Source organism: Cervus canadensis, chromosome 27, assembly GCF_019320065.1.
Source record: "Cervus canadensis isolate Bull #8, Minnesota chromosome 27, ASM1932006v1, whole genome shotgun sequence".
NCBI classification, from domain to species: domain Eukaryota; kingdom Metazoa; phylum Chordata; class Mammalia; order Artiodactyla; family Cervidae; genus Cervus; species Cervus canadensis.
This window is the reverse complement of record NC_057412.1, coordinates 9,508,858-9,522,582: the sequence shown is the minus strand read 5'-3', so window position 1 is coordinate 9,522,582 and position 13,725 is coordinate 9,508,858. Positions and strand designations below refer to the sequence as shown.

At 44.5% G+C, this 13,725-nt stretch overlaps 2 protein-coding genes across 8 annotated transcripts in view; one reads left to right on the top strand and one right to left on the bottom strand.

The window, feature by feature from the left end:
• Nucleotides 1–4,501: 4,501 nt before the first annotated feature.
• On the bottom strand, nt 4,502–13,003 carry ATP5PF (ATP synthase peripheral stalk subunit F6). 4 transcript variants are annotated; one of them, XM_043448950.1, is made up of 5 exons: nt 12,863–13,003; nt 12,350–12,391; nt 8,015–8,185; nt 5,223–5,347; nt 4,502–4,632 (listed from the first exon to the last, which is right to left on the bottom strand). In XM_043448950.1, exons 3-5 carry the CDS (start codon nt 8,176–8,178, stop codon nt 4,595–4,597), a joined length of 327 nt encoding a protein of 108 aa, XP_043304885.1. In that variant the 5' UTR covers nt 8,179–8,185; nt 12,350–12,391; nt 12,863–13,003; the 3' UTR covers nt 4,502–4,594. The 4 variants fall into 4 exon arrangements, with proteins under 4 accessions (XP_043304885.1, XP_043304884.1, XP_043304883.1 ...); XM_043448949.1 differs by lacking the exon at nt 12,863–13,003 and having other exon boundaries at nt 12,350–12,487; XM_043448948.1 differs by lacking the exons at nt 12,350–12,391; nt 12,863–13,003 and adding an exon at nt 12,214–12,343.
• GABPA (GA binding protein transcription factor subunit alpha) overlaps nt 12,300–13,725 on the top strand; it is a 35,377-nt gene continuing 33,951 nt past the window's right edge. The window contains exon 1 of one of the 4 annotated variants that reach the window (XM_043448940.1): nt 12,300–12,431. The gene's annotated coding sequence lies outside the window, so the exon portion shown is untranslated. Of the gene's footprint in view, nt 12,432–12,816; nt 12,955–13,134; nt 13,412–13,460; nt 13,499–13,725 lie in introns of those variants that run through there. The other 3 variants (XM_043448939.1, XM_043448941.1, XM_043448943.1) reach the window with 3 other exon arrangements.

Genomic DNA, 13,725 nt, shown 5'->3' with positions numbered 1-13,725 from the left:
TTACTTAGTCTGACTGAGGTCTAATCATCTGAGCCTGAAATTCCAAGTGTTAAGTCACTCAAGTTATGTCCCACTCTTTTTGACCCCATGGACTTGTAGCCCACCAGGTTCCTGTGTCCATGAAATTTTCTAGACAAGAACACTGGAGTGGGTTGCCATTTCCTTCTCCAGGGGAATCTTCCTGACCCAGGGATCAGATCCAAGTCTCCCGCGTTGCTGTCAGATTCTTCATAGTTTGAGCCATCAATTGGTCACCAACTGAAATTCTGAGGTACCCCCAGTCCACCCACACCCACGTTGTCGTAGTCACCCCTGCCTGTTCAGTTACATGGTCCACCATCCTCTTTAGTTGCCTTATGCAGCCATCAAACTGAATTAAGGTCATTTTATCTTAACAGCCCTTTGTTTCTCCTTTACTTGGAAAGCTGCTGATTCTAATCACAGGGTATGTGAATTCCAGTTACTTCAGGACACAGTTCAAATTCCACCTTCTCCGTGAAAACTCTCCTTGCTCGAAGAAGTTTGTTTCTTCTCTGAATTTCCATAACATTTGATTGGTTTTCTTATGGCACTTCTTGATTTCCATTTAATATAGTTATATAGGTACATCTCTGGCATCACTACCAATTTAGAAGCACTTTGAGAAAAGAACCATGTTTTATGTACACCTTTATAAACCCCAGTGTATTTAACCATTAGGGCCTTCCCTGGTGGCTCAGATGGTAAAGACTCCGCCTGAGGTGCAGGAGATGGGTTCAATCCCTGAGTCAGGAAGATCCCCTGGAGAAGGGAATGGCAACCCACTCCAGTATTCTTGCCTGGAGAATTTCATGGAGAGAGGAGTCTGGGGGCGACAGTCCATGGGGGTCACAAAGAGTCAGACATGACTGAGTGACTTTCCCTTTCGAGTACTGAATGAATTTTTAAAGATCAAAAAAGCATTTGGAAACGGCAATTCAGAGTATTTATTGATAAAATTTCCTATACTTAGAATATTAATAATTGTATTCTGCAATGTCATTATAATCCAATTCATTTATTATGCAATCACACAAATTAATGCTCCATGAACTAAGGCTGGACAAAAATTCCTTTTCTATTATTCTACTCCTTTTAGTTATTAGGTATCCACTTGCACATAGTTCTTAAAAAGATCTTAAAATGTTTTTTCCTCTTTCAAGTTTTAAAGTTTAACTTTCCATCCTTTTTGTTATATATGGGCTTGGGGAAATTTTAGTAGTAATAACTGGCCAGGAAATTCAAGACTAACTGTCAGCTTTTACATACTGATACTTCAGTGGTCGAACCCTAGTTGATGTGCCCCATGCAGGGGCCACAGTGGGATGTTGAAGTCTGGAGCAGAGAAACGTCTGCTGCGTGAGCTAAGCAAGGAGGATCTGCTCAAAATGCCTGAACTCCCTGATGGTTTTTAGGATTTTAAGGGAAGACTTTTAAAGCAAAATATGGTGATGAAGTAACAAGGTGATGTCTCAATCTCAACCTTCTGGATCTGCAAGCTTGTGGTCAGCATGTAGTAACAGTCCTGTGATGATTCTGCAGAACAACTCAAAGATATGCATCAGATTGTTCTCTATAGCTCTTTGTGGGGGTTGGGGTGGGATGAGAAGGCCAGTGACTCCTGTCCACTAACTGCTTGAGCCTACTCATTGGAATTCAGCGTAGGGACAGCATAGGAGACTTTTATAAAGTTTTTTCCCCCTACAAACAAGAAACAGGGGACACAGAATTAGTATATGCCGTATTTCTATGTGACCAAGATTTTAAGTACTAATTAACACATACTAGAGTATAATAGGTCTTTATACTTTTGACTAAGACAGTGTTCTCAAAACATGAACAGGTGTGTCAACAAAGAACTTGTTTTTCTTTAAGATTGAGGGCAGATGCTCCATTTTATGATGTTTTCAACACTGAATGTGGGACAAAGTGCTTCTTAAAGATGGTCTTCATAAAGACAGTATAAAAATTGAGAATTTTTACAATCAGTTGTTAGATCCCTCAAGTTAGTTGCCATTTAACTTTTCATTCTCAACCTTCCTTTTATTCCAAACATTTAACTACCATCAATTATACTGAAGTTGCTACAGGTCAAGAAACTTATTTTTCTAAATTTTAGGATACCATATAGCAAAGAGAATGAGAAAAAGTTTTATATCCATGTAACAGAATGTTGATTGGGACTTTTTCTGTTATCTGAAGGCTGACAAGTACATTTTCCAAAGAAACTCGTAACTAATTTGGGTATAAACACCTGCTTCGATGTTCATAAAAAGACAGTTGTGCTACCCTGAAATTATTACCATGGTTCTCCTTTACCTCAGCACACAAAATCCATAAACTGAACTGTGTAGGGATGGGGAGAGACAGAATATGAAAGTTGCTCAGTCATCTCCAGCTCTTTGTGACCCTGTGGACTATACAGTCCATGGAATTCTCCAGGCCAGAATACTAGTGTGGGTAGCCTTTCCCTTCTCCAGGGGATTGTCCCAACCCAGGGATCGAACCCAGGTCTCCCACATTGCAGGTGGATTCTTTACCAGCTGAGCCACAAGGGAAGCCTGAGACAGAGAATGAATTGTCCAAATTGTGTGTCTTTCTCAAAGCCCTGAGTTCTATTCCCTAACTCACCCCAAGGCAAGTAAAGAGAATTTTTTAAAGCAAACCACCAGCAACAATTGAAGGCACCTGCCAAATAGCTATTTGAGCAAAAGGCAAAGATATCAAGGAACAGAGGAAATGGTGAGGCACCTATCTTCCCATTGTGTCTCAAAGTAAGGATCTGTTTTTGGTGGTCAAATAGGCAGCTTGGAAAGTAGATAGTTGGTCTTGAGCCTTCCTGTCAAACACACTGACAGCAAACATCTGAAACAAGAGGCTGTGGACTGTGTGGCTGAAGTGGGAGTGGAGGGGGGTTTGGAAGAGACAGGTTGGAATGGACCTCCCTTAAGGTAATCTGCATGAGGAAAGCTGCTAGCCCACAGAGTGCTCCACGAACTCACACATTAAGCATCTCACCAGAGCCAGCACTGTGCTGCCACACCAAGGGTAGCAACAGTCAGAGAAGCAGAAAATCCTACACTAAATGGAGTTAAGTAAAAACTGCCCAGAACAGAAGCCCTCTTTGGTTGTTAACAGTAGCACTACAGACACGAAACAGGCAGGCACAAGTCCGTTTCTGGTTCCCAAACCTTTCCTCAACTCAAACTTGTCCTTCTTTTAAGAACACCGGGGCTTCCCTGGTGGCTCAGATGGTGAAAAATCCACCTGCAATGCAGGAGGACCCATGTTCGATCCCTGGGTCAGGAAGACCCTCTGGAGAAGAGAATGGCTATTCACTCCAGTATTCTTACCTGGAGAATCCCATGGACAGAGGAGCCTGGCTGGCTATAGTCCATGGGGTCACAGAATCGGACACGACTGTGCGACCAACACTTTCACACTTTCACCAGGTTTAGATTTCAGCTAGTACAGTACACCATAGTAAAAATCTATTCCTTTTGAAGTGAGACAACCTAATAAGACTGTTTTTCTCAACTTCACTTTTTAAAAATAATCTCCAAAGTTTTACTAAAGACACGTATTTATTGACGCGAGAGTGTCAGATTTAAAAAGGCACAGCTGCCTCTTTAAAAAAAAAAAATTAAAAACAGAACCGTCTACTTACTTAAATTTTGACGCACCTGCTCTGCCACTTATCTGGCACATCTGCTCAATATTCCATCCACTGGGCAAACACCACCATACAGCTTAATCTATTTTCAAGTAAATTGCTGTGTAGAACCCTCCTCTCCCCCGCCCCCAGCTTTCCCTGATCTATCCGCATAGCCTTGTAGTAGACACGGTGACCATTATACTCCAAGGGGAGAGGAAGGAAGTGTGGGAAAATAAAAGCATTTAACACATGAGGAGATGGAAGTAAAAACACAAAGGAAGTCCCTGGATGTATTCACAGTCACACCCGAGTTCCCTGAAAAAGCTATGATCAATGATTTCTGAACCGTTTCTTCATATTCTGGGAGCAGGTGTGACATCCTCCACTGAGAACACTCCTTTCTTCAGTCAGGATGGCTCCCCTCTGGCAGGCAGTAAGTCTCCAAAATAAACAGGACACCTCAACACTGAAGAGAATATGGAGAGTTTGCGGCAAGTGGTACTCAGTTAATGCAAGGTCTCCATCTGCTTTCATATAATCAAACAGGAGGATATAAAAACAAAGAATTTGGGGACTTCCCTGGTGGTCCAGTGGCTAAGACTCCAAGCTCCCAATGCAGGGGACCTGGGTACAGTCCCTGGCAGGGAACTAAATCCCACATGCTGCAACGAAGAGTTCTCATGCCTAACTAAAGATCCTGTGTGCTGCAATTAAGATCCGGCACAGCAAATAAAGTAACATTTATTAAAAAAAAAAAAATTCAATACACTCAACTGTATACCTAACATCACCAAATAATTTACTTGAAATCAGAATTAAAAGAACATCTGACAGCTGTGAAATGTATGTTTATTCTGTTACTTCTGGGTAGCTGTACAGCTCAACTAGGACAAATTACCAGATCAGTTTTACATTACTGCTTCAAGACTGCGGTTTCTCGACAACTTCGAACTTGGGGTCTAAAAAGAGGAAAGAAAGGTTCAAACTTAGCCATACTGCAATAAAAAACTTTAATATTTATCTCATCCAGCTTCCGATTTTTTAAAGAAACATCTAGATGGAAATATAACTGTTAAGATTTATTTAGGACTTACAATGAACTAGGCTCTATGAATTTACACATATTACGTCATTTAACTACAACTAAGAAGACAGTATAATCTTACCCAAATGTCAGATGAGAAACAGGGACCAGTTAACTATCCCAAATCACATAGCCCATAATGATACTTTCAGACATTTGATTTTAGGTCCCCACCATTTAACCTCTACGCTATGGTATCTCCTCCATTGGCATTTACCCCGGAGCTTGCCACACATGCCACTGTCCTAATACATTCACACACTCAGTTCAGTTGCTCAGTCATATCCAGCTCTTTGCGACCCCATGGACCGCAGCATGCCATGCTTCCCTGTTCATCACCAACTCCCAGAGCTCTCAAATCACATTCACGTGTAATTGTCATTTAATCCCCCAAACAACCCATGTAAATATTCTCCACTTAAAATGATCTCCCATAACAATGAATCTGTGATTACAAAGACTTACCTTCAAACGTGAAGTTAGGGAACGTATTCATGTCTGCTTTACCATACATTTGTTTAAGCTTAAAAAGCTCCCGGTCTAGGTCTTGCTGATACTCTGGGCCAGCATCAACAGGACCTCCAGATGTCCTATAGTGTACACGACCAAGTAAAAATGTATTTTAAACATGAGTTTACAGAAACAAAAAAGTTTCACAGATCTTCCGAGCATAGGGAAGAGCAGACTTTTCTGAAAGGTAACAAGTATTTCAATTTGAATGTAACCTCAAACAATTTTAAATATGATGAGGGTTCACACAAATGAGGCAACTTCAAACAAAACATTCAAGGTCTGTTAGTATCAGTATTATTAAAAGTCAGAATCTCTCAGCGTTTGAGCAGCAATAAGGTGTAATGGCTAAGTCTACGGGCTCTGGGGTGAAGGACTGCTTCCATTAATTGTCAGTTCTACAATCTAGTTACTGTGTGAACTAGAGCAAGGCATGAAGCACTCCGAACTCTAGTTTCTGCATCGACAACTCAGAAGTCTTACCTGATGGTGCTGAGAGAATTAAGAGATTGTGCACATGTACCACTCATGGACCAGTGCCTGGCATACCGTGAACACTCACTTATCTACTTTCACTGTGCTTTTAAATCAACCACCACTGAAGGGTTTAAGTCTCTATAACAGCGGCCTATCAAAGCAGCAAGTTACTTCCTAACCTCAGAGGTTTTACCATTTAGAAGAAAAAAAAATAACAAACATTTATGCTGTGAGGCAGTCAGGGGATAACCTTCAAAGACACAGTTTATAACAAAAAGCTACTGCAGGTGAGGGGTCACTTTTGCTAAGCTAAACAGGGAGATTTCATTTTAAAAAGGTGACATTTGTGACAAACCATGCATTTGGCTCAGATTGTACTTTGCGACATTCTAAGACTCAAAAGGAAGGATGAGAAGGTGGGAAAGCACTGGCTGTATGTGGGGAATGCTAAGCAGCCCAGATGGAAAAGCCAGCAGGACTCAGATCACAGGAGGCCCAGAATGTAAAGCCTGGGAGTCTGTATTTTGTTTGCTCAGCAATGAAATGACAAAACTAAAGAGCCATGCTTTGTAAAGATAAACCATCATGGACCAGCTGGGCTTTCCAGGTGGCTCAGATGGTAAAGAGTCTGCCAGCAACTCAGGAGACCTGGGTTTGATCCCTGGGTTGGGAAGATTCCCTGGAGAAAGGATACCCACTAAAGTATTCCTGCCTGGAGAATCCCCATGGACAGACAAGCCTGGCAGGCTATATAGTCCATGGGATTGAAGGAAGTTGGACACAACTGAGTGATTTTCACATCACAGACCAGCAACGGACCAATTAGACCTAATTAACTATTTGCACAAATTCTTCTGTTTGTCATAATGTTACTGCCCACTTATCAATGAACAATATAATAAAAAAAATATAAGTGAAAATTCCATCAAGGCTAGTATTTTCACCTATGCCTATGATAAAAGCATAGGATCTTATTTGTAATTTCAAAAAAAAAAAAACCACCACTGAGCCAGCTCTAATTTAAGAACTTGTTGATCATGTTTCTTGTCATGGACTCAGTTTTCTTCTCTATCAGCATGTGCAACAGCAACTTTCTGTAACAGAATGCTCTGGATCTGTGCTGTCTAACATGGTAACCACTAGCCATATCTGGTATTGAGCACCAGAAATGTGCCTAAAAGGCAAATGAGGAACTGAATTTTTATTTATACTCAATTAGAATTTGAATAGTCACATGTGGATAACAGCCACAGAAATAAATAGCACAGTTCTAGATAGAGCCTTCAACCAGATACTTTGATGATTGATGATCATTGTCCAGTTCTGGGATTCACAAGCTTTTGGAAACATCACTCTTCCATGCCACCTTTCAAAATGTACCAGCTAGAAAGGAGGACTCCTTCCAAGAAGTTCCCCAAACACTGAATGTGTCACTACCTTATCACTTAACCTGTTTTACCTTCTATTATATTTACTTGCTTACAAACTTTCTACCCTCTTAGACTTGAAGAATATTATGGAAATGCCAAGTGGCTTCTTTCTTTGTAGCCCACCACTCTCAATAGTCCAGTGCTCTGCATATGGCAGACAACTAAATAAAAGACAACAAAACTCTGAACTGATCTGTATCACTGTGTCAAAGATCTGGGGGTGAAATCTGATGATGGCTGAGGTCATCAATCACCTTCAAAACTGTGTGGTTCCGTAATGAGGTTTTCCCTGGACTTGCTCTATGCCATTTCAAAGTCTTCTGTCTTTTGACAGTCCCAGAAATACATTAACTGTGGAAGTAACGTTAAAAAATGCTGTGCTTGTACATTTCTCCCCAAATCACGATGTCACAGAGAGATCACTAAATTGAGAGTTAGAATATTCTGAGTATATTTTCCCCATAACTAGGTTTATGACCTTAGGATAATCATTGTCTAAGGGGCTTAATTTTCTCAAATACGGTTCCTAAACGATTTCCAAGATCCTATGTACTTGTATGAATTGACTCCAGTTTATAATAAATAACATTACAGTGGGGATATATCTAAAATGGTATTAAATTTAATGCAATTCTCCCTGGGAATTCATAAGATAAAATTTGGGACTTAAATATCAAGGTCCTCATCTTTTTCTTTTGGAGCAGCTAATGAACCTGTACCACAGGGATCAGCTCAGTAAAAGGTCTTAAGACACTTTCAAACGCCAAGTAGTTTTTTCACCATGTCAAAACTTACATACTTTGAATATGCACATGAACACCAATACCCCCACCCACTTACTGGCGCTTAGTTCTATATTCTCTAATCTTGTCCACGAAGAGTTTCTGCACAGGATCAAGCTCCTTATTAAACGCCACTGCTGTGACACCAATGTTCCTCCTCAGAGAGACTGAGATTGCAGACTGAAGAACAGAGGACAACCTGAAGAGTCTCTGAAGAATCATGGTGATCCTGTTATTGGAAACAAGAGCCAGCATGTGAAGCTACTTTAAAATAACATAATTGTAAAACCCCTGTACATGTGTTATAGTGGGTATCTAATTCTACTAAGTGCTACAGAACTTAATCCAGCGCCTTAGACCGCTCGGCCACGCTACCCAGTTAATGCTACACAACTTAAAATCATACCAGAACTCAGCGAATACTAAGATCAGTCACCTGACCAAAGATCCCTTTCCCTCTCTACCCCTCACTGCATGCAAGTGTTTCGCTTCACAAGCAAAAGGCCCTCGGACCTAGCAGCAGTTCAGAATCACTCAGGCCTCATGCCTCCACTAGGTCAGATGCAGAAAGAAAACACAAAATATGGGATGGGGTGTTTCTTCATGGACTTTTTAGTCTTGACCACCCACCCTCAGCAGAGAGAGAGTAATACTGGTTCCCAACTTAGCCTACCAGGTTCCCCTACCCCCCTCAAAAGGCAAAAAGGGCTATGAGCAGGGAGAATGCAGACAGCTGCCTCAGCCTCAGTAGCATTTCACAGGCCCACAGGAGAGAAACTGCTCCATCCGGTACAGCTGCAGGATTCCAGGCATTCACGAATACTGTAAAACCAGATCTAAGTCCAAAAGAACCAGCAAGAGAAAACAGCAAGGGAGTCCAAAAAAAAAAAAACCACACACACACAAGGGAGCCCACCAACAAGAGAGGGAAAATCAAGCGGTGCAACCTCATCAGTGAAATAGAATTTGTGAAGAAGCCTGAATTTTAAGGACTTAAAGACCTCTAAGTTCTTAGACTTCCTGAAACTAAAATACACGATTTTCTAACTAAAAAATTATAGGGTATAAATTACAGGATGATTTCCATTGAGAACTCATTTAGTGTCTTGAAAAGATCAAACGTAAAATTATCAATTATATGCAAACAGGAATTCCAAAAGAAAAAGAATAAGGAGATCATAGAAAAATTAGAAGAAAGTGCCCCAGATTAATAAAGACTGATTAAACAGAAAGAGCTGACCAAGCCATGCTGGACTGATAGAGTCACACTTCGATATAGCTTGATAAAACTTCTGAACCTTAAAGTGAAACCCCAACATGCTAACTGGAGAAGGAAATGGCAACCCACTCCAGCATTCTTGCCTAGAGAATCTTGTGGACAGAGGAGCCTGGTGGGCTGCTGGCCATACGGTCGAACAGAGTTGGACAGGACTGAAGCGACTTAGCATGCATGCATTGGAGAAAGCAACGGCAACCCACTCCAGCGTTCTTGCCTGGAGAATCCCAGGGACAGAGGAGCTTGGTGGGCTGCCGTCTATCTGGTCGCACAGAGTCAGACACGACTGAAGCAACTTAGCAGCAGCAGCAGCAACATGCTAACATGATTCTCCAGGCTTCCCAAATGAGTCAAATAAGCAGTCACACCGAACTATTAAATTATAATAATACTGCTCAAAGTGCGGCCTGAGGACTGTCGGCAGTACTGTCTGACTGCTCCACTGTAGTATCAAAATTGGGAATAAGCATTTAGAGACTTTTACAGCAATCTGACAGAGTTTAATTCGTACCTGCTGAATTCAACAGTGAAAGTGAAAGTCACTCAGTCTTGTCCGACTCTTTGCGACCCATGGACCATACAGTCCATGGAATTCTCCAGGCCAGAATACTGGAGTGGGCAGCCTTTCCCTTCTTCAGGGGATCTTCCCAACCCACGGATCAAACCCAGGTCTCCCGCATTGCAGGAGGACTCTTTACCAGCTGACCCACAAGGGAAGCAATTAAAAGTTTTTGTGTCTCCATTGTTTTGTCTTTCATCTACTAAATTTTCCAGTAATTCATTTTTACTGGATTCTTCAAAGATACCCGCAAGGGCTGGAGGGAAAGTGGCCCTTTACTAGTGAGAGTGAGAAAGCAATAAGCTAGAAGATGAAGAGTAGCACTGAAGTTCTCTAATGGCAGTGGGGATGTCCCACAGGAAATACTTGGCGATGTCCGAAGACATTTTTGGCTGTCCTGACAGGGTGTTACTAGCCTCTAGTGGGTAAAAACCAGGATGCTGCCAAAATCATGTAACAACAACAACAACAACAGCCTCCCCACAACAAAGAAACATTTGGTTCAAAACGTCAAAAGTGCTAAGGTTGAGAAGACCTGAAATAGCACGTGTGTGTTAAGTCATTCAGTTGTGCCCAACTCTTTGCGACCCCATGTACTATAGCTGCCAGACTCCTCTGTCCATGGAATTCTCCAGGAAAGACTACAGGAGTGAGTTGCTGTTCCCTTCTCCAGGGGATCTTCCCCACCCAGAGATCGAACCCAGGTCTCCTTGCAGTTTCTTTACCAACTAAGCCACCAGGGAAGCCCATGAAGTAGCATATAAAAACTATCAAAATAAATCCTACAGTCTACCAAATATCCTTCACCTGCAGAATGAAAGAAAACTATGTGAATGACCTTAAGGTGCTACTTGCTTGGTGGCTCAGATGTAAAGAATCTGCCTGCAATGCAGGAGATCCGGGTTTGATCCCTTGGGTGGGGGAAGATCCCCTGGGGAAGGGAATGGCAACCCACTCCAGTATTCTTGCCTGGAGAATCCCACGGAGAGAGGAGCCTGTGGGCTACAGTCAATGGAGTCACAAAGAGTTGGGGACACGATTGAGCGACTAACACCCAAGGTGCTACTTAATATCAGTCTCACTTTACACATACAGAAACTGTGGCTTAGAGGTTAAGTATCCGATCCCAGGTTACACAACAGAATCTGACAGGACACAAATACATTTTTTAAATTGTGCAACTCAGTGTATACTTTCGCTTTTGGCAACATAAACACAAATAACACTCCACTATAGGGTCACCCTAACATCTGTCCAGCCCTAGGTATTCTGCTAAGTACTTCCATACATATTCTCTCCTGGTACCCTTACATCAATCCTGTTAAGAAACATAACTAAGTATTCTACCCCTCCTTTACAGATAGTAAGACAATGTGCAAGACAGTTTATTAAATTACTCATATTCCCAGTTAATTTAATCTCACAGAGGATCATGTTACTACTCCTACTCCAACAAGGGGGGAAATCCACTTTCACTTTTTCTGTCTCTATCATCTACCTATTAATGATTCCTAAATCACACCTAATTGTACGTGGTCTTCTTCCTGAATTCCAAACCCATACATCAACACCACTCATCGCTTCATAAGTCTTATCTTGCTCTCAAACTCAACTTATCTAAAAAATGAATACATAATCTCACTATCAAAACTTGTTCCTTTTCCTGTTTCATTCCCCGCCCCCCGCACCGATTGAATATCTAACAAGAAATATACACTTCATTACACAAATAGGTATATCAAGTATCAACTATGATTAAGTCCTCTATTCGAGTACTATGCGAGGCCACGCACGCCAGCAAGCATTGGATACACTCAAAGAATTGGGGAAGCCAACAGCTAGAAAACAACACAGCATAAGGAGAGGCCCTGTGCCGAGAGCTCTCCTGTTTACAGTGATGACCGGCCAGTCCAAGGTTCGTGCTTTCCTCCAGGAAACCGTGATGTAAAACAAAAGCCGCGTAACCAAGTTTCAGCACTACTAACATTTTTAGGTGGCGTCCCAACTTTTAAGATGACAATTGTCTTTTTCTCTCACGTTCTATTCCTAAATAGTTCAGAACCACCTCCCACGCGTCCGGGAAGAGCAGGCCTGGCGGCAGACCGGCCCCGCGGACATGACCTTGGGTTGCCCCAGACGGGCTGCAAGTCCACGAAGCGCCGGCCTCCCCGCCGCCCGCGCCACCCTGAGCCGGGCCCTCAGAGCGGGATTTTTTGGCTAATTATTGAATCCACAGCAAACTTCAAGGCCGAAAGGCGCCGAGGTCGAAAATGAGCCCGGGCCAGGCCGTGAAGGCGCCCCGGGATATAAGGTTGCTCTCTTTTCCAGAGTCCTAGAGGGAAAAGGGTATCCCAGACCTCGTGAAGAAACCCAGAACCCAAGTCCCAAGAGGCCACGTTAGTCCAGTTACCCTCCCAGTCACCTTGCACTCAGGGCCGAGCCGCCAGCCGCCGCCGCCTCCGCCGCCCCGTTCTACTTCCGGCCCTGGCTCCGCCCCCACCCGCCTACCCGCCATCGCAATGCATTATGGGCCGCCGTTTCAGACGGTCGACACTCACCGGACAGGAAGCGTCTTGGAGACACTCTGCGACCGGACGGCTCTAGGTGAGACAGAAGCCAAACAGGAGGAGGAAGTGGAGAGTAAGTGCTTCCGGGTCCTTTAGTGACGCCTCCGCCATCTTTCCTTCGCCCAAGTTGACCCGCTCTCTTTTTCCCCCTCGGAAACCGTGTGCTGTACGCATGCGCCCTTGGACTGGCCTGTCCCCTAGTTCAGTACCCCCGGCCCCGATTCAGCGTCCTATTCCTTGGTTGGGGGTTGGGGGGTTGTTGAGGTATACGATTGTGCAAAGTGACAGTGTAAAACAAAGCGATCTGGGGCGTAGCTGCTCCCTTGTGCCTCGTGAGCCTCCGTTGCCTCAAGCGTCCGTTTCGCGCAACCTGCTGGGAGTTGTAGTCCCGGACCCGGGGGTGCCTGGGAGGCGGGAGTGGGGGGGTTGGAGTTTCTCTGCGCCGTTTTCGCGGGAAGGGCCCAGGGGCCTCCCACTTCGAGTCGCGGGAGCTGCGGGTCTTACCGGGAGAGACGCTGCACGTGGAGCCCGCGCCGCTGCGCTTCTCAGCCGGCTCTGGAGCGCGGGCGGGGGCGACGGGGCCGAATCCGGAGCGGGTGAGTGCGGCCGCGGGGGAGGAAGCGAGCGCGGGCCCTCGCGGGCCGGCTGCGTTCCGGGGCCTTCTCCCCCACCGCGGCCCCCCCGCGGCCGCCTCTGTGTTTTGTTTCCGCTGGTCCCCGGCGCTGTGACTCCCATTTCCGTTCGTGGAGACTTGAGGGAGCCGGGTGGGGAGGGGCGGGGGAGGCTGTGCGGGGAGGGGCGGGGGGCGCGCGGCGCGGGGCTCCGCGAGGCCGCGCGCCCCCGGGGCCCGGGTAGTTCCTGTCACCTCTCGCCGCCCCCTCCCCGCCCTGTGCCCCTGCTCGGCAGTCCGCCGCGCTTCGCCGCCGCCGCCGCGGTCGGGACCTGATCCCGACGCCCCTGGGATTTCACAGGACTGTGCCATATCGATCTTCTTGCCAGCTCAGCGATGCGCTCTCCCTTCGCGTCCAGTGGTCTTTCTAGAATTGTCTTACAGTTGAGTTAAAGCCATCGGTTTAATGTTTATGGTGTCCATTGGGTTTCTTTTAGAAACAAGGAAGTGAGACAAGGAGAAAACGATGGGTTAGTGTAGCTTGTCAGCTTTTTAAGTTTGTTTTTGCAGGCTGGAAGATAAACCAACAACGTCTTTGTATTTAGGAATCCCAGTTTGATTAGGTTAACGGCAGGGAGGACCACGCCTAATGTGCACTGCTGGAGATTAGTGATTTAGAAATACTCGCTGTAGTTCTCATCCTTGGAGGTAGCAAAGGTTTAGAAGGGTCCATTTAAGCAAAGAACTGGGCAGGGAT